Below are 19,352 nucleotides of genomic sequence, written 5' to 3' on the forward strand. Positions count from 1 at the left end.
GATCTGACAACATGCTATGAAACACTTGATAGTTGAAGAATTACTTCAGAATGCAATCGCTATTAATGCACGCAAAACCCAGCAGACAATGTAATGACAATGTTGAACAAACAGAAATGAGACAAATTATCACAAGCTGTTTTGGCTTAGCCAATTAGCCAGATAAAACTTTGATTTAAAGTTTCAGTTAAAAACCCTGAGCTTCTTTCCTACTCACTAAATCACTACTCAAGTTCCATTCTCCACTCTGAATGAAATGCCTGACCTCCAAATTCAAGTAGTTAGGATGCAGACATTGTGCAAAGGCCGACTAGTTCTAGAGAGCACACAAGGTTAGATAGACTGAACTTTTAGATTAGGTAAACTAGTGAAACTTCAGTCCTGCTAAAGTATGGGATTTCACATTGTTATAAACGTTATATGTACCTCAGGCAGAGATCATGTTAGTGTTTTTGTTTACAAGTTGGTGTGCAATAATTCTACAAACAACTAATTATATTTAACTTTTTTTTAATACAAAATGGTCACAAACCCATTTTTTCCTCTTAAAAAAAAATAAAGCCATTTGTCCAAAAAAACAAAAAGTCATAATTGTACAAATTAAAAGGTAGTATTTATACATACAATATTGAAAGCACAACAAAATATAATGGGTTCAAAAAATAAAACCACATGTTGCCATTAAAACTAACTCCATTGAGTCCATTTAGAAATACCTGGAGATGAAAGCCTTTTGATATTTTCTCTGTCACTTTCTCTCGGAGGTGCACGAGGTTTTTATACCAAACAAGTGCATCTGCCTGCATATCAGATCAGTTAAGACACAATCCAGCACAGAAAAAATACACTTTAAATGAAGTTCAAGACAAGTTAAAAAGGAAAAAAACCTGCCAATCGTACTCAAAAACTGAAATAGTGATGACATCACTAGCATTTTAGGAACTTCCAACAAGAGATTTAAAACTGAATCATACCAAATCAAAAACACTTCACATTTTATATAGAATATAATCTCATGTAATGCCACTGGTAAGATCAAATGGTCAGAGTGAGTCACAACAGTCTTAAAAGTGACCAATTAATACCACCCCCCCATCCCCATGACAGTTTAAATTGACTATAAAACCCAGTGCGTGCTGTACTTGTACAAATAACTATTGGACTTTAACCATATAGCAACATTCAGTTGAACACAGATCAAATGCAGCATGTGAAGATGCAAGGTGGCCTCAAACATCAGGATCAAGCACAGCTGCTTTGTTGTTGTATTGGTTCTTATAAAAAAAATGACTGCGAACTTCTGGAGCAAAATGCTTTCAATGCTGCTGTATGTCCATGTTCTTCAAACCCGGATCATGACAACTGCAACGGTCAAAAGATTCTTCAATAATCCTTTGTAAATAATAAAAGTAAAATTAAATCAAAGATCAAAGTATTGTCCAGGTGTTGCAACAAGGCACTTAAGTTTAGACCAAATAAATAAGCAAGGAATTAAGGTCCAAACAATTTTACACTGAAGCATTGACAAAAACATTGAAATTCAAATTTGAATGTAGAACAGTCTATATATTGGTTATATCACTAATCTTACAATTAATTTTATAATTAGATACTTTATCTTACTCAATCTAGTCTGAATCTAGTCTCTATCCAGATCCTACTTACATTTTATTCACCTGCAATATACAGCTTGGTATAAAATTTATTATACTAACATATTTTAACAACATGCGCAGAACAGCATTCAATACTTTCTCTAATGCAGTTCAGACAAAGGACAACACACTGAATTTCAACATTACTCTTCCCATCCAGAGAGAGAGGTCTTCAACTCATCAACGCCACAGAACACAGAGCTCTCTCTGCTGGCCATAGAAACCTGTCGCAAAGAAGTGTTCCGTATCAAAGAAATTTTTCTGCCTAACATATCAAAATGCCTGGTCCCTCCACCACAGGAGCATTTTGGATTAGCGCCTCATCTTAAATTACCACCATAACAATCAATTATTATGCTTCAACATCTGCACCAGCTTCACTAATTCCACTGTAATTTTACAATATTGTAAGGCGTACAGCAATAAAGTATAAGTTATACTCACAGTTCTTGGTTTTTTATTCAACTTGATATCAATCCTGTAATTAAACAGAAGCATTAAACTTTAGAAAGCAGCGCCATCTCCTTTAAAGTTACAACACTTACCATTTATTGATATACAACAGGAGCACATATCAACAAATCCCTTTAGCTTCAGGTGTTTATTTACCGGCCTTGTCTATGTAAATGGGCGTCAAGTAGTCAGCTTTCTGCAACTGGTTGCTTTACTTCCCAAACTAATGGTACTTTAGGAACATCTACAGCACATAAACAGCAACATATTCAGAAGGCGACTCAAGGCCACTTTCTTCAGGACAATTCAACATGGGCAATAAATTCCAGCAATCCCACAAAGAGCAAAAACTCCCCTCCACTAAAACTACCCCCATACACCCCTCCACTAAAACTACCCCCATACTCCCCTCCACTAAAACTACCCCCATACTCCCCGCCACTAAAACTACCCCCATACTCCCCGCCACTAAAACTACCCCCATACTCCCCGCCACTAAAACTACCCCCATACTCCCCGCCACTAAAACTACCCCCACACTCCCCTCCACTAAAACTACCCCCACACTCCCCTCCACTAAAACTACCCCCACACTCCCCTCCACTAAAACTACCCCCACACTCCCCTCCACTAAAACTACCCCCACACTCCCCTCCACTAAAACCACCCCATACTCCCCTCCACTAAAACTACCCCCATACACCCCTGTACTAAAACTACCCCCATACTCCCCTGTACTAAAACTACCCCCATACTTACCAATACTAAAAGGATCCTTTTAGAAACTGATGCTGAAAAACATTTCAAAGTGGCTGTTTTCCATATTCATGTTGGATGTCATAAATATTAAGAGAAAATGTTATCATGCCTGGACCAACTAACAAGCCTAAGTACTCCTCTGGGTTTGATAAAAGAGTTGCTCTCCTTCTTACAACTTATACGACAGGAAAAAAACTTAACATCAGGAAGCAGGGAAAGATAAGGAGGAAAGGGGTGATATCATTAGGGGAGGTGATGGCCTAATGGTACTGTTGCTGGACTATTAACCCAGATAACGTTCTGGGGACAGGGGTTCAAATCCCGTCACAGCAGATGGCAGAATTCAATAAATATCTGGAATTAGAACCTAATGATGACCATTGTCAATTGTCAGAAAAAAACATCTGGTTCACTCGTGTCCATTAGGGAAGGAAACTGTCATCCTTACCTGGTCTGGCCTACATGCAACTCCAGACCTACAGCAATGTGGTCAGGGTGGGTAATAAATGCTGCCTAGCAAGCAATGCCCTCATCCCGTGAATAAATAAAAAATATTTATGATGGGAAGAGAATCACCCAATGGCTAGAACTGAACAACATAAAAGGTGTAATTACAACTATTTGTGTAGTTGATAGAACACCAAATGGTTTGAAGAATGTGGAGGAACAAATCTGAAAGGAAATTACAGAATGTAAAGTATGGGAAATTACAGAGAGCAAAGTATGGGTATAATGGTTGATTTCAAAAGCAAACTGAAAATGGTGGTGTAAATAGCAGGGAGGGCAAGCATTCCCAGATTGCATTCAGGAGACTTTTCTACAGCAATATGTACACAATTCAACAAGAAAGGAGGCGCTGGTTGATCTGGTTGAGGTGAGCCAAGTAAATCAAGTGTCAGTGGCAGAACATCATTAGGAACAGTGATTGCAATTTCATAAAAGTTAAGATCCTGGTAGAAAAGAACAGTGAACAAACCAGAAGAATAATAATTAACTGGGGGAGAGGTGACTTCAACTGGGCAACAACAGATCTGGGCCAGATAAACTGGAGCCAAAGGCTGGCAGGGAAATCCAAGTGAACAATGGACTACCTTCAAGGACAAAACAGATCAGGTACATTCAAGGAAATTCCCTCAAAAGGGACAGATAGGGCAAACAAATCCAGACACCTAACAAAGGAAATCTGAAAGGGTTCTGCAGGCACATAAAAGTAAAAGGGATTATTATGGACAACATGGGATTTCCATATGGAAACAGGGACATGGCTAAGCAATTAAATGAATATCTTGCATCTGCCTTTACTGAGAAAACAATGCTACCCAGGCTATGGTGACAGAGGAGGATATTTAGTCACTAGAAGAGTTCAAACCTGATATGGAGTTGGCACTGAATGGTCTGTAATTAAAGTTGATAAGACACTGAGACCAGATGAGATGTTTCCAAGAATACAAAAGGAAGTGAGAGTGGAAACTGTGAAGGCACTATTATATTTCTTCAGTCTTTGGACTCAAGAGTGGTGCCAGATGCCTAAAGAATTCCAAACATTACAATCCTGCTTAAGAAAGTTTTTTTTTAAAGAATAAGCTCAGAAATTATAAAGCAATCAATTTAGCTTTGTTTCCTGAGGTTTTCCCACCACCACTATTTTGGAGTAAAATTAATGGTTACATAGGTAAGCACTTGTGAATAATGGAGAAGCACCATGGATTTAAGAAGCAAAAATCAAAGTTTAAATAAATTGCTGTAGTTTTTGTAGAGGTAACAGAGAATGAGTGAGGATACTGCTGTTGATGTGGTGTAGGGAGACTTCCAAAAGGTATCTGATGAAATGCTACACCATTGACCTGTAACAATCGAGTTTATGAAATAAAAGGAACAATAGCACGTTGGATGGAAAAGTGACTGAGTGATAAGAGACAAATTGCAACGTGTAATGAATACTTTTTGGGCTGGAAAAAGGTTTGAAATCATGCTCCTCCAGGGATAAGTGTGCGACCCATCACTTTTCCCAAGAAACATTACCAATCTAGCCCATGGTCTGTTGGGGATGATCCAAAACTTGGAACATTTGTAAACTGTGGGGGATAATTTTATGCTTCAAAAGGACATTGACAAGTTGGTGAACTGGACAAATAGGTGGCACTCGAAGCTCAATACAGAATTGCGAGCAATAATACATTTTGGTAAAAAGAGTATGGACAGACAGTATAAAAATTGTGTTCTATACTAAATGGTGTGCAGGAGCAGACAGACCTTGATGCGAACGTACATAAGCAATGTTATGAGGAAAGATCAGAGAGCAGCTAAAAGGAGATGTGATAGGTGTTTTCAAAACCATGAGTGTTAAGGACAGTAGATATCATGAAACCAATCCCACTCACAAAGGGATTGCAAATGAGAAAGCACAGATTTAAAGAAAAACACAGAAGAAGCAAACGCGCTGCAAGAAAAATCTTTTCCAAACAGTGCCTAGTCTGAATTTGGAATGTACTCTCTGGATGTGTGGTGGAGGCAGGTTCAATTGAGACATTGAAGACTGCATGGGATGCTTATGTGAATACAAAGAAAAGTGCAGGGCTACGAAACTAAGGCAGGAAAACAGCACTGAGCCATAATGTGCATTAGGACAGCAGGTGCAGACGCAATGGCTCCGAAACAATTCTGTAATTCTATACATTCTTTAAAGGCCATTTTACCTTTAAGTGCAAGTTAATTTTCAGCCAAATCATGGACTGTGAACAGATATCCATCAAGAAATGGGTCAACATGATTACATTTCACTTACTGTCAATGGAGAAAGAAAATTTCCACTTCATTAGTTTTTGCTAAATTTGGTTCAAATGGTGATAATGGTGCAAACCCCTCAGATTAAGTACTTCAAACAATAGAGGAGACTGTAGGGTTTGTTGAGAACCTGGAGAGAATTTTCAATTTCTGAAGTCCTATTCTGCTTTGTAAATTTACAACATGGTCCTCTGTTTTCCATCTTTACACTTAACATACTGAGGGTGTCTTGTGACAGAAATTCATAACTGTAGATTTATTACAAATCCATGGATTGTTGCAGTACTCATTTTCCATTACTGATGAGAGACGGAATAGCTGTGTGTATGAGAGCCAGCGTAGCTGAAGTTACACTGATGACTGTACTTTGCTTGGTCAGATACTCTATGCACTGGAAGAAACCACTACCAACAATATCTTCTGCCTGGAAACTAGATTTAATATAAAATGTAACAAGCGTTGTCGTACTGTGACTACTATTGAGAACATTTCATAAACATTCCAGTTACATGGCCCTAACATAACACTGGTAAATATCCAAACTTACAGCAGCTAGTGGCAAAAGGTAGTAAGTATTTCCAAAAATGTCTACAATCTACATTTCACAGTACAAGGGAATACTGGGAAAAACACAGCACATATACTGATAGAAAGCAAACTTACTCAAAGTCATAATCAAACATGCCAGATGGGCTGGATGGCAGCATAGAAGAAGAGAGAAAGTAACAAAGGTTAACATACCAGTTCAGTGTCTCAAGCTATTTGGAACATTATATTTTAAACAAAAATAAGGTGAGAAACACTGGCGATTTGATGAACTAAATGGAGAAATAAATATATTCATAAATGTCATTTTTAACCTTAACAGTTATAATTTCTTGAACACAATGTTTTTTCTTTCTCGACAAGTTACTACATGGAAACAATGAAGCATATGCCAAAAAAAAGTTCCTTGTATAACAACGTCAAGCCATATTTAACTCAAATGCGTACTCTTACTAAAAGGTGGTTCTTCTACTTTCATGATTGCAATCAAGAAGCTTTGTAAGGACCAAGCCAAACAAGCCTCCTCCACTCTTGCCCCACTCATCTTGCAATCTCATGAACTACTGTTGCACAAATTACCTGTGTCGGTTTTTGTTTTTCCTTTTCTTGTGACTCCCGTGGTGGCTGCTGGATGATGTGGAGGAGGCTGCTTTCTGAGGCTTCACTCCTTGCAGATGTGACCCATCCAGTTCCTCAGTGTCCTCCTGGTTGGGTTCGTTCTCCTGATTCTGGAAGTCTGGAGAATTGTCACTTTCTGTCCCACTACCCGGTTCACCTAATCACGTGATTTACACACAAAATGCAAATTTGAAAAAAAACAGATTTGCTTAAACCAGTGCAATTCCCAAATCACCCCGGCATCAAGTAAGAAAAGCAAAGTCAATTGCATACTGCTCTTTAATTATTCCAGTTAAAAATTGTTGCTGAGATGCTTCTGTTTTTAAAGCATCCATAAGTATATGGTATATATATATCCATACACTTTCCAACTTACTTCCATGTGTAAAATAATCCATACCAACATTTTGTGAAACATGTTGAATGAACTATACTATTGGCATTGTGTAGACATGGCAAAGTTTTTAACCTTATTTTATATTCTTATTGTTCCCAATTTTATTGCAATAGCTTTGATTTCACTGACAAAGTATTTAAAATAGCAAATAATAAAATAAATAAATCTGAGGGTGTCAAAGATGTGTTCCGTTTAATGCATTAAATGGTGGAACTAATTCAACAGAACATTAATCAAAGCATTTCTCTTCTTCTGGAACCAGCCCATAACCTACTCCCCCCTCCTCAATCATATGCTTTATAGCAGAAAACCCTTGGGCAACACCTACTTTCAGTCAAATTTCAAGTGGAAAAGTATGTATTATACTCAACACGAAAGGGGACTTATTTCTAAAACTTACGCTTTTCCACCATTTGGTCCTGGACACCAGTTAAAGCACTCACTGCCTGTAACAGATGTGAAATCACTGTTAAATATATTATATATTTGCATTTGCAAATATTATGTATTTTATGATCAAGTACAAGTTTATTTTACTCACTGCTACTGAAGTAACGGATGACTTGCTAAAGAGACGTTCTGCTTCTTTAAATTTCCTATTCCTTCGATCATTTTTACTGTTAGTGTTTCTGAAACATAACCAGGCAGGTTACCATTTAATACCAAGGAATTTACCATTTAAAAGTTAAGTATATAAACTTCCTTTGTATTGATACTATGATCATCGCTCCCTTAACCAGCCAGGAGTCTCCTAACAGGGAAGAGATATGTGAAAGAGTTCCCCTCCATCAACTGTGTAACTATTTGCATTGGCAGGCCTTCAGGAGTAAGGTGTCCACTTTTGTCTAGTATAGATTCCACAGAATGAAATAAGTTAAAGAAAATACGGGGAGAACAAAATATTGATTTTGCCAATTACAAATATATTTATTCCAAGTCAAACCATAAAGCCAAGTCAAAACACTCCCCGAAATGTTGAAATGAAGCATACTGGTACTCCAAACTATTTCTTATAAAATGTCCTGCATTCAGAGCACAACGCTACCATTACTTTATGACCAACATTCTCAAAAATTTAGATTCACACCATCTCTCTAATTAGCATCAGTAACCTTCGAAGTGTGTAACTTTCAGTCATGATACAGGCACTGCCCTGAGAAGGAACTAAGATTTTCCTGCAGCGATTTTCAAACTTCTCATGAAGGTGCTGAATATTGTTTGGGTACAATTCTATCCCTCAGTGCCCTCGATAGTCATTCTTTGACTGCCAGCTCGGTTGTCAGTGCCTGTCAGTTGTTAAGCTGTGGAAAAATCAACTGATCCTAGTTTTGTCTACAATGAACACCTACACAAACAGTCAGGGCACGGTGGTAAACAACAGAACTCCCACTCCCAGGCCTTCAGTCAGAGTTGACAAAGCCAACTTAGTGGTCCCAAGCACTCAACCAGCTTGAGGGAAGTTAACATGATAAGGATCAGAGACTGATCCAAACACCATCACAACTCAGTTACGTCCTTAGGAACATGTTTGGTAACTGGTTATTGGAAACATTTATGAATTCATTTTGTTTTTTTTAATGTACAGAACTGCCTGCTTCACGTTTGAGACTTCTGAAAGTTCACTGTGCAACAGTTGGCCAAGTAAAAAATTAAACTTGAACATAAATTTTTTCATTTGTTTGAAAAATATTATATAAGCAAAATGACCATTCCAGACGTTTAGCATTATATTCGTAACACTTCAAAAAGCAGACTTAAAAATGATACTAGGTCGCCTGTGAGCTTATGCAAGCTTGAATTTGAAGCTTTGGCACATTTGACTAAGTGGTGGTGGACCTGTCAAAATGACTCAGCCTATGCACAAAATCGATACACATACTTCTGATTGGTCAAGTACCGATCCCATCCACGAATGATATTCCCATACATCTGTGTATCTTCCAAATAACTTCCTTCGAAAGCATAGATCTGACGTTCCAGATTTGCCAAGGTCTCCTGCGAAAAGCAGTTACAAAAATATTCATCAAACAGCTGGGGAAGTAAAATGGTCTGCTGTGAAGTATTCCAACCAGCGTATTTCAAATAATCATGGAAAATGGTTTTACAAAGAATAAATTTATAGAACAACGACAAAGAATAAATACTTTTTGTCAGGATACACATCATTTGGAGCTAAACTGGTTAGTTCCCAAAACAGACATAGGGATTGTCATGTGCAATTAGTCAGTATTTGTCATTTGCAATGCATTTATAAACTTTGTGTTGTAAAGAAAATGCTGGAGAAACTCAACAAGTCTAGCAATATCTTTGGAGAAACAGAATACCACAGTACAAGAGGATGCTCCTTTAGAAAGAATAAGTCACACCAGACTCAAAACTTTAACTCTGTTTCTCTCTCCACACATACTGCCAGACCTGTTGAGTTTCTCAAGCATTTTCTGTGTTTATTTCAGATTTGCAGCATCTGTAATATTAAGGTTTAATTTAAACTTTGTGCTTTGTTTACTTGCATTTTTCCCTACGTATCACTAATCACTTTGTACACTAGTTGAATGCATGAGCAGACAGTCAGCGGGAAGCATGCACAATGCTTGTGCTGGGGTTGCAACAAATGCTGAGAGTCATAGGTGAAGAGCTTCTGACCTGGTAAAAAGGGAGAAATGGTACAAGAGAGGAGAAAGAAGGCTTTGTGATTTTCAGATGCTGCACAGGACATTCTGGATGAGGAGGTGGAAAACAAGAGAGGCGGTCTGCATCACCAGAGGCCAAGAGGTCTCCTGGGTAAGGCCAAAAGGTAGGTAGCCGCAGCGATCAATGCAATGAATCAAACCCCATGGTTCTGGATGTAATGCCAGAGGAAGTTCAACTACTTCACATGAGTGAATATGGTCAATGAACAAATACTCAAATGCCATATTCTACAAGTACAACAGGAGCCTCACATTGCCCAAATTGTCACAATCCTGTCTCTTGTCTCTCTCGTTCAACATTTATTAATCACAATTCATACCAAGTATTTACAGCTTTACCTCTTGTCTCAACCCGGTACTGTTACAAACCCACCACTCGCACACATCACCAGTTATGGCAGTCATGGCAAACCTGCAGCAGGGGCTGCACAGACCCATGGAGAGTAAAAGTTGTTGCAAAGAAAAGAAACCTTTGTTAAAAGGTGCAGATTAACCAAACTTGGGACACACACGTGTCACACAGCATCAGGGTTTCAGAGGCTGCAATCCCAATACTCCAGCTGCCCACCCCCACTGGAGGAGGACACTGGAGTTCCCACTCTGGCCGACAAAGACAGAGCTCAGTGTTCAGCCCCGAGTGGAGAGAGTGGTGCTTCCCTTGTGTTGACAAGGCTGGGAGCCAGCACACATTCTGTAATGACCATAACAACAGGGTGAGCCTGTCTGACAGGAGGGACACCAACTGCACAGACCCGCTCCAATGTTACACAGGACCATCCGGGGGAGGGGAGGGGAGGGGAGGGGAGGGGAGGGGAGGGGAGTACCCCAGAGAGTGCACAGGGCAGGCAGCCAGCTCCCAAACCCCCACCCCCAGGGGGGAGGACAGACTCAATGGCCACCCCCACCCCCTACCCCCCACCCCCACCAGGCTCAGGACAACTTGCTCAGTCCCAAACCCGCCCCCCACCCTCCGGGCGCTGACCTGGCCCTCTGCTCCCTCCCCAGGCCCAGGCTCTCCCCGGACTTTCCTGCGTGAGCCCTCCCCGGCCCCGAGCGCAGCCTCCGCTTCCCGCCCGATCCGAGACTTAACCTACCGCCAGCTCCTGCTTCCTCTTGACCAGCTCGGCCAATTCCCGCCGGGTGTCCGGAATCTGTGGGGCCTGCGCCTTGTTGTGCATCGCCATGTCGGAGCTGGCGAGCGAGGAGCGCCCGAGAGACGGAGAATAAAACCCCTTCTTCAGGCCGCGGCCGGCAGGAGGGCGCAGTGCGGACCTCCGACCATCAGGGGGCGCTGTCCGGGCGAGAGCGGCACCTTCAGGACTGAGCGTGAATTACACCGAACACACCGCCACCATCAGGACTGGAGGGTGAATTACACTGAACACACCGCCACCCTCAGGACTGGAGAGTGAATTACACTGAACACACCGCCACCCTCAGGACTGGAGAGTGAATTACACTGAACACACCGCCACCCTCAGGACTGGAGAGTGAATTACACTGAACACACCGCCACCCTCAGGACTGGAGGGTGAATTACACTGAACACACCGTCGCCATCGGGACTGGAGGGTGAATTACACCGAACACACCGCCACCCTCAGGACTGGAGGGTGAATTACACTGAACACACCGTCGCCATCGGGACTGGAGGGTGAATTACACCGAACTCACCGCCACCATCAGGACTGGAGGGTGAATTACACTGAACACACCGTCGCCATCGGGACTGGAGGGTGAATTACACCGAACTCACCGCCACCATCAGGACTGGAGGGTGAATTACACTGAACACACTGCCGCCCTGAGGACTCGATGGTGAATTACATCCAACATACCGCCACCCTCAGGACTGGAGGGTAAATTACATCCAACACACCGCCGCCTCAGGACTGGAGGGTAAATTACATCCAACACACCGCCGCCTCAGGACTGGAGGGTGAATTACATTGAACGCTGCCGCTCTCAGGACCGGAGGTTGAACGACACTGAACACACCGCCACCCTCAGGACCGGAGGGTGAATTACACTGAACACACCGCCACCATCAGGACCGGAGGGTGAATTACACTGAACACACCGCCACCATCAGGACCGGAGGGTGAATTACACTGAACACACCGCCACCATCAGGACCGGAGGGTGAATTACACTGAACACACCGCCGTCCACAGGACTGGAGCGTGAATGACACTGACCACGCCTCTGCCCTCAGGACTGGAGGGTGAATTACACAGAACACACCGCCGCCCTCAGGAATGGAGGATGAATTACACTGAACATACCGCCGCCCTCAGGACTGGAGGGTGAATTACACAGAACACACAGACTCCCTCAGGTCTGAGGGTGAATTACATTGAACACAGCGTCACCCTCAGGACTGGAGGGTGAATGACACTGAACACAGTGTCACCCTCAGGACTGGAGGGTGAATTACACTGAACACAGCGTCACCCTCAGGACTGGAGGGTGAATTACGCTGAGCACCACACCACCCCCCCCCAGACTGAAGGATAAATTACACTGAACACATTGCTGCCCTCAAGACTGGAGGGGAAATTACATCCAACACACCGCCGCCCTCAGGACTGGAGGGTGAATTACACTGAACACAGCGTCACCCTCAGGACTGGAGGGTGAATGACACTGAACACAGCGTCACCCTCAGGACTGGAGGGTGAATTACACTGAACACAGCGTCACCCTCAGGACTGGAGGGTGAATGACACTGAACACAGCGTCACCCTCAGGACTGGAGGGTGAATGACACTGAACACAGTGTCACCCTCAGGACTGGAGGGTGAATGACACTGAACACAGTGTCACCCTCAGGACTGGAGGGTGAATTACACCAAACATGCTGCCCCTGTCAGGATTGATGGTTGATTTAAGTCAAATACACTTATACTCTACAACCATCTGATGAAGGAGCAGCGCTCCAAAAGCTAGTGTTTCCACATAAACCTGTTGGACTATAACCTGATGTTCTGTGATTTTTAACTTTAGCCAAATACACTGCCACCCTCAGGATGTGGAGGTGCCGGGGTTGGACTGGAGTGGACAAAGTTACAAATCACACAACACCAGGTTATAGTCCAATAAGTTTAATTGAAAGTACAAGATTTCGGAGTGATGCGCCTTCAGCTAACTAGTGGGGCAGGATCAGAGGACACAGAATTTATTGTAATACAAGTGATGCGATTATTCAACAAACTTAGATTGCTGTTAAGTCTTTAATCACTTTGAATGGGTTGCAAGTTTCGATTCATTAATATGTAAACCCTATAATTTCTTTCAAGTCACAATCCCAATTTAAAGGTTTTTAAAAAAGAGGGTGACTTCTCAGCTCAGACAATGCATTAAGGGTGTGAGGTCAGAGTTTGTCTGTATTCCAACCTTGAGTCAGACCAGTTCTTCTTCCAAAGTAGGAATTTATAAAATGTCACATGGATTGACTGCCCACAGGATTGTGTGTTTTGAACAAAATAGAATGTATTTGCAAATACAAATTTACCCCATAGACTTATTCTGTGTGTGTGTGTGAGAGAGAGTGAGAGAGTTTGAGTGTGTGCACTCCTTTTAGGCATATACTCTGTTACACTCACGCACACACAGACTCTCCCTCTCTTCTACACACATACACACATTCTCCCTCACATGCATGCACACACATGTAAGTCTATTGTGGGGAAAATCAACAGCCTCGGTGTCAGAGTCAGGGGTAAACGACAGAGTTTATTGTACAAGGAAATACCGGAGCTCCATGGAGAGAAAGACACCAACAGCACAGTGGTCAGCTGCGATTCTTCTCTCAACCCAGAGCACATGTCAACATACTTTTATGCATTTTGTGATGAGATTGTTGTCTTTCTAACATGGTTTGTTCATGGTAAACATTGCAGAATCATTGATTGTTTTGGTGCAGTCATTGTCAGTTCCAGCGCAGCCTTTGTTAATTTTACTGTAGCCCTGGCTATTAGCACTCTGTATTGAGTCTGTACCGAGCTGTTAGCATTTCTGTCAAAGGTGTTGGCTGGTCCCTGACACTTCGGCGGGCAGTGTACGCTACTCATGTGTATTCTCTCCCCCACCTGCCTTAAACTAATCAACTAGGTTGTGAATACATTATACTGACATTCTGATGCCCCAGGCAGTGTGTGTGTTTGTTCTGCTGTTTCTTTCCATATTTTGTTTTCTCTCCATATTTTGGTCCAGCGACCATCTTATGTGTCTGTGTGCCTAGTGTCACCCAGCCCTGTGTCATCTCCCACTTCAATTCTATGGGGTGAATTTGCATTTGCAGGCTTTTATTTGCAGATACATGCTATTTTGTTCAAAATGCACACATTGTGGAGGCAGTCAGTCCATGTGACATTTAATGAACGCCTACTTTGGAAATAGAAATGGTCTGGCTCAAGGTTGGAATACAGATAGGCTGTAACCTAACACCTTTAATGCATCCTGGATCAGTAGTGCTGGAAGAGCACAGCAGTTCAGGCAGCATCCATGATTTTGCTGCTCGTTGGATGCTGCCTGAACTGCTGTGCTCTTCCAGCACCACTGATCCAGAATCTAGTTTCCAGCATCTGCAGTCTTTGTTTTTAACTTTAATGCATTGTCTAAGCTGATATATCACTTTTTTATTAAAACCTTAAATTACCTCAGAAATGTGACTTGAAAGAAGTTGAGATTTACATTTTAATGAACTGCTTGGGAGGATTTAAACTAGTAAGGTTGTGGGCGGTGGGGGGGGGGGACTCAGGGAGACAGTGAGGAAAGAGATCAATCTGAGATGGGTACAGCTGAGAACAGAAGTGAGTCAAACAGTCAGGGCAAGCAGGGACAAGGTAGGACTAATAAATTAAACTGCATTTACTTCAATGCAAGGGACCTAACAGGGAAGGCAGATGAACTCAGGGCATGCTTAGGAACATGGGACTGGGATATCATAGCAATTACAGAAACATGGCTCAGGGATGGGCAGGACTGGCAGCTGAATATTCCAGAATACAAATGCTACAGGAAGGATAGAAAGGGAGGCAAAAGAGGAGGGGGAGTGGCATTTTTGATAAGGGATAGCATTACAGCTGTGCAAAGGGAGGATATTCCTGGAAATACATCCAGGGAAGTTATTTGGGTGGAACTGGGAAATAAGAAAGGGATGATCACCTTATTGGAATTGTATTATAGATCCCCCCAATAGTCAGAGGGAAATTGAAAAACAAACTTGTAAGGAAATCTCAGCTATCTGTAAGAAAATAGGGTACTTATTGTAGGGGATTTTAACTTTCCAAACATCGACTGGGACTGCCATAATGTTAAAGGTTTAGATGGAGAGGAATTTCTTAAGTGTGTGCAAGACAATTTTCTGATTTAGTATGTGGATGTACCTACTAGAGAAGGTGCAAAACGTGACCTACTCTTGGGAAATAAGGCAGGGCAGTGACTGAGGTGTCAGTGGGCGAGAACTTTGGGGCCAGCAACCATAATTCTATTCGTTTTAAAATAGTGATGGAAAAGGATAGACCAGATCTAAAAGGTGGAGTTCTAAATTGGAGAAAGGCCAATTTTGATGGTATTAAGCAAGAACTTTCAAAAGCTGATTGGAGGCAGATGTTCGCAGGTAAAGGGACGGCTGGAAAATGGGAAGCCTTCAGAAATGAGATAACAAGAATCCAGAGAAAGTATATTCCTGTCAGGGTGAAAGGGAAGGCTGGTAGGTATAGGGAATTCTGGATGACTAAAGAAATTGAGGGTTTGGTTAAGAAAAAGAAAGAAGCGTATGTCAGGTACAGACAGGATAGATCGAGTGAATCCTTAGAAGAGTATAAAGGAAGTAGGAGTATACTTAAGAGGGAAATCATGAGGGCAAAATATGGACATGAGATAGCTTTGGCAAATAGAATTAAGGAGAATCCAAAGGGGTTTTACAAATGTACCAAAGGGTAACTCAGGAGAGAATAGGGCCCCTCAAAGATCAGCAAGGCAGTCTTTGTGTGGAGCCACAGAAAATGAGTGAGATACTAAATGAATATTTTGTATCAGTATTTACTGTGAAAAAGGATATGGAAGATATAGACTGTAGGGAAATAGATGGTGACATCTTGCAAAATGTCCAGATTACAGAGAAGGAAGTGCTGGATGTCTTGAAACAGTTAAAGGTGGATAAATCCCCAAGACCTCATCAGGTGTACCCGAGAACTCTGTGGGAAGCTAGAGAAGGGATTGCTGGGCATCTTGCTGAGATATTTGTCACAGGTGAGGTGCTGGAAGACTGGAGGTTGGCAAATGTGGTGCCACTGTTTAAAAAGGGTGGTAAAGACAAGCCAGGGAACTATAGACCGGTGAGCCTGACCTAGGTGGTGGGCAAATTGTTGGAGGGAATCCTGAGGGACAGGATATACATGTATTTTGAAAGGCAAGGACTGATTCGGGCTAGTCAACATGTCTGTGCGTGGGAAATCATATCTCACAAACTTGATTGAGTTTTTTGAAGTAACAAAGAAGATTGATGAGGGCAGAGCAGTAGATGTGATCGATATGGACTTCAGTAAGGCGTTCGACAAGGTTCCCCATAGGAGACTGATTAGCAAGGTTAGATCTCATGAAATGCAGGGAGAACTAGCCATTTGGATACAGAACTGGCTCAAAGGTAGAAGACAGAGGGTGGTGGTAGAGGGTTGTTTTTCAGACTGGAGGCCTGTGACCAGTGGAGTGCCACAAGGATCGGTGCTGGGCCCTCTACCTTTTGTCATTTATATAAATGATTTGGATGCGAGCATAAGAGGTACAGTTAGTAAGTTTGCAGTTGACACCAAAATTGGAGGTGTAGTGGACAGCGAAGAGGGTTACCTCAGATTACAACAGGATCTGGACCAGATGGGCCAATGGGCTGAGAAGTGGTAGATGGAGTTTAATTCAGATAAATGCGAGGTGCTGCATTTTGGGAAAGCAAATCTTAGCAGGACTTATACACTTAATGGTAAGGTCCTAGGGGTGTTTCTGAACAAAAAGACCTTGGAGTGCAGGTTCATAGCTCCTTGAAAGTGGAGTCACAGGTAGATAGGATAGTGAAGAAGACATTTGGTATGCTTTCCTTTATTGGTCAGAATATTGAGTACACGAGTTGGGAGGTCATGTTGTGGCTGTACAGGACATTGGTTAGGTCACTGTTGGAATATTGCATGCAATTCTGGTCTCCTTCCTCTCGGAAAGATGTTGTGAAACTTGAAATGGTTCAGAAAAGATTTACAAGGAAGTTGCCAGATTGGAGGATCTGAGCTACAGAGAGAGGCTGAACAGGCTGGGGCTGTTTTCCCTGGAGCATCAGAGGCCGAGGGGTGACGTTATAGAGGTTTACAAAATTATGAGGGTCATGGATAGAATAAATAGGCAAAGTCTTTTCCCTGGGTTCAGGGAGTCCAGAACTAGAGGGAATAGGTTTAGGGTGAGAGGGGAAAGATATAAAAGAGACTTATGGGGCAACATTTTCATGCAGAGGGTGGTACGTGTATGGAATGAGCTGCCAGAGGATGTGGTGGAGGCTGGTACAATTGCAACATTTAAGAGGCATTTGGATGGGTATGTGAATAGGCAGGGTTTGGAGGGATACGGGCCAGACTCGAAGGGTCTGTTTCCATGCTGTACATCTCTATGACTCTATGGCTATGAATCAAAACTTACAATCCATTCTAATTGATTAAAAACTCATGAGTAATCTGGGTTTGCTCAATACATCACATCACTTGCATGACACTTTGATCTTTTACTATAAATTTTGTGTCCTATGATCCTGCCCCACTAGCTACCTGATGAAAGAGCAGAGCTCCAAACCCTTGTACCCTCAGGACCAGGTGAGTTATACAAAGTACACATGACTGTCAGAACACCCAACACACCACCAGCATGAGGACTGGAGGGTGAGTTACATTCAGCACACTGCTACCCTCAGTCCAAGGTGAGTACTTCAGAGATCCCCACAGTACTGTACCCATTCTCTGGCTCAATCACATTAGCCTATCCCACTGATCCCTTCCAGAGATTCCAACCCGTTATCTTAATTTCCCTGTTTAACCTGTTCGGGCCCCTTACGAGATCCGATGACATCGGTAGCAGCTGCATCAGTAAGGTGGGCCGAGAGCTGACTCTTGGCAGTGGTAGAGTAGAGTTTGGGTCAACGCAGAGCCTGGCAGCATCGGTGGCAGCAGTACTGGCGAGGTCCAGCAAGGACTCATAGTGGTGGCAACATCAGTGGAAGTGAGATAGCCATGCAGAGTTGCAACTCCTGTTCCAACAAGGCCGCAAGGGGACCCACGGCTTGCTGCTCCAGGCCCATGGCACAGCACTTGACAAGAAGGACCGTGAAGTTGAACTTTATTTTTCTGCCATTATATTCTATGTTTTGGTTTATTTTTCTGTGTATTAAGATGGCACCAGAGAGTGGCAATCCTGTACAACCCATTTCATTGTATTTTGTAACAAAATACATGTGACAATAAATAAATCAAATAACTAGGACTGGAGGGTGTGTTACGCTTAACAGACAGACCCACCTATCAGATTATTTCTGTAATGAAGTAATCAAAACTGCATTCAGTACTCAAATTGTGGACTAACATATGGTCCCAAGATAACGTTTCTGTAATGTCTTCTATACCTCAAATAATAAAGGACAGAATTTCATATGCCTTGACCTCCTTCAGGAATCTGTGGACATTCATTTCCACTCCACTTTTTTTCATAAGTTAAGCACCTTGCAATTTTCCAAGTTAAATTCTAGTCACCACTTTTCTGTGTACCTGACCAGTCCATTGCTATCTTCCACGTCACACCTTAATATTATAGCTAAAGTAGGGATAAAAATTATTCAGGAGATTTTTGACAGAATAAATGAATGACAAGTCTTTGGTGGAGTAGAGGTTGGGCAGATGAGGAGGTCATCTGAAATCAGAGAGCACCACTGCCAATGGGGGTGTAGAATGGAGACAGGCAATGTTTCAGGGACAGAATTATATGGCCTTGGACGGAAAGGTGGTACTTGAAACCAGGTCACAGAGATTGGATCCATCGAATTGGGCATTTAAGAGTGGGGCAAAATTGGGCTGTGTGCTGAAGTTTTTGTTGAAAGCTTACCAGATCAATTTTGGTTTTGTTAGTTACTTAGCAGCAAGGTGGTTTGGATAGCATAGCGGATGGAAACAAGGGAATGATGAAGCAATAAAGTTCAATGCTATCGACTCATAAATGCAAGCTGACATCATAGCTACAACTATTGGGTACTATACAGATGAAGGTCAGGCAAGAAATTAACTTTGGTGCAAAATAAATGGGCACATGGGTAATAGCTAATGTCACGTGATGATGTCACGTGATGGGTAATAGCTAATGTCACATGATGATTTCAAAGACCAGGTTTGGAAACGCATGACGAAAACACTGATTCAGAGATGC

General features: G+C 42.2%; 1 protein-coding gene across 1 annotated transcript; it reads right to left on the bottom strand.

Moving 5' to 3' along the window:
• Nucleotides 1–550: 550 nt before the first annotated feature.
• On the bottom strand, nucleotides 551–11,167 carry meaf6 (MYST/Esa1-associated factor 6). Its single transcript, XM_060847361.1, has 7 exons — nucleotides 10,997–11,167; nucleotides 9,092–9,207; nucleotides 7,754–7,841; nucleotides 7,613–7,658; nucleotides 6,777–6,972; nucleotides 2,100–2,133; nucleotides 551–1,392 (listed from the first exon to the last, which is right to left on the bottom strand). The coding sequence occupies exons 1-7, from the start codon at nucleotides 11,084–11,086 to the stop codon at nucleotides 1,384–1,386; spliced, it is 579 nt and encodes a 192-aa protein (XP_060703344.1). The 5' UTR covers nucleotides 11,087–11,167; the 3' UTR covers nucleotides 551–1,383.
• Between the last annotated feature and the right edge of the window lie 8,185 nt (nucleotides 11,168–19,352).

The sequence above is a fragment of the Hemiscyllium ocellatum genome, chromosome 30 (assembly GCF_020745735.1).
Source record: "Hemiscyllium ocellatum isolate sHemOce1 chromosome 30, sHemOce1.pat.X.cur, whole genome shotgun sequence".
NCBI classification, from domain to species: domain Eukaryota; kingdom Metazoa; phylum Chordata; class Chondrichthyes; order Orectolobiformes; family Hemiscylliidae; genus Hemiscyllium; species Hemiscyllium ocellatum.

Bases quoted from the DNA above. Each gene is read 5' to 3' on its own strand.
- meaf6 (XM_060847361.1), bottom strand. From the start codon at position 11,086: ATGGCGATGCACAACAAGGCGCAGGCCCCACAGATTCCGGACACCCGG. The intron at 7,659-7,753 runs GTGAGTAAAATA...CATCTGTTACAG, and splicing joins CATCCGTTACTTCAGTAGCA to GCAGTGAGTGCTTTAACTGG. The intron at 6,973-7,612 runs GTAAGTTTTAGA...TCACGTGATTAG, and splicing joins GGACCAAATGGTGGAAAAGC to GTGAACCGGGTAGTGGGACA.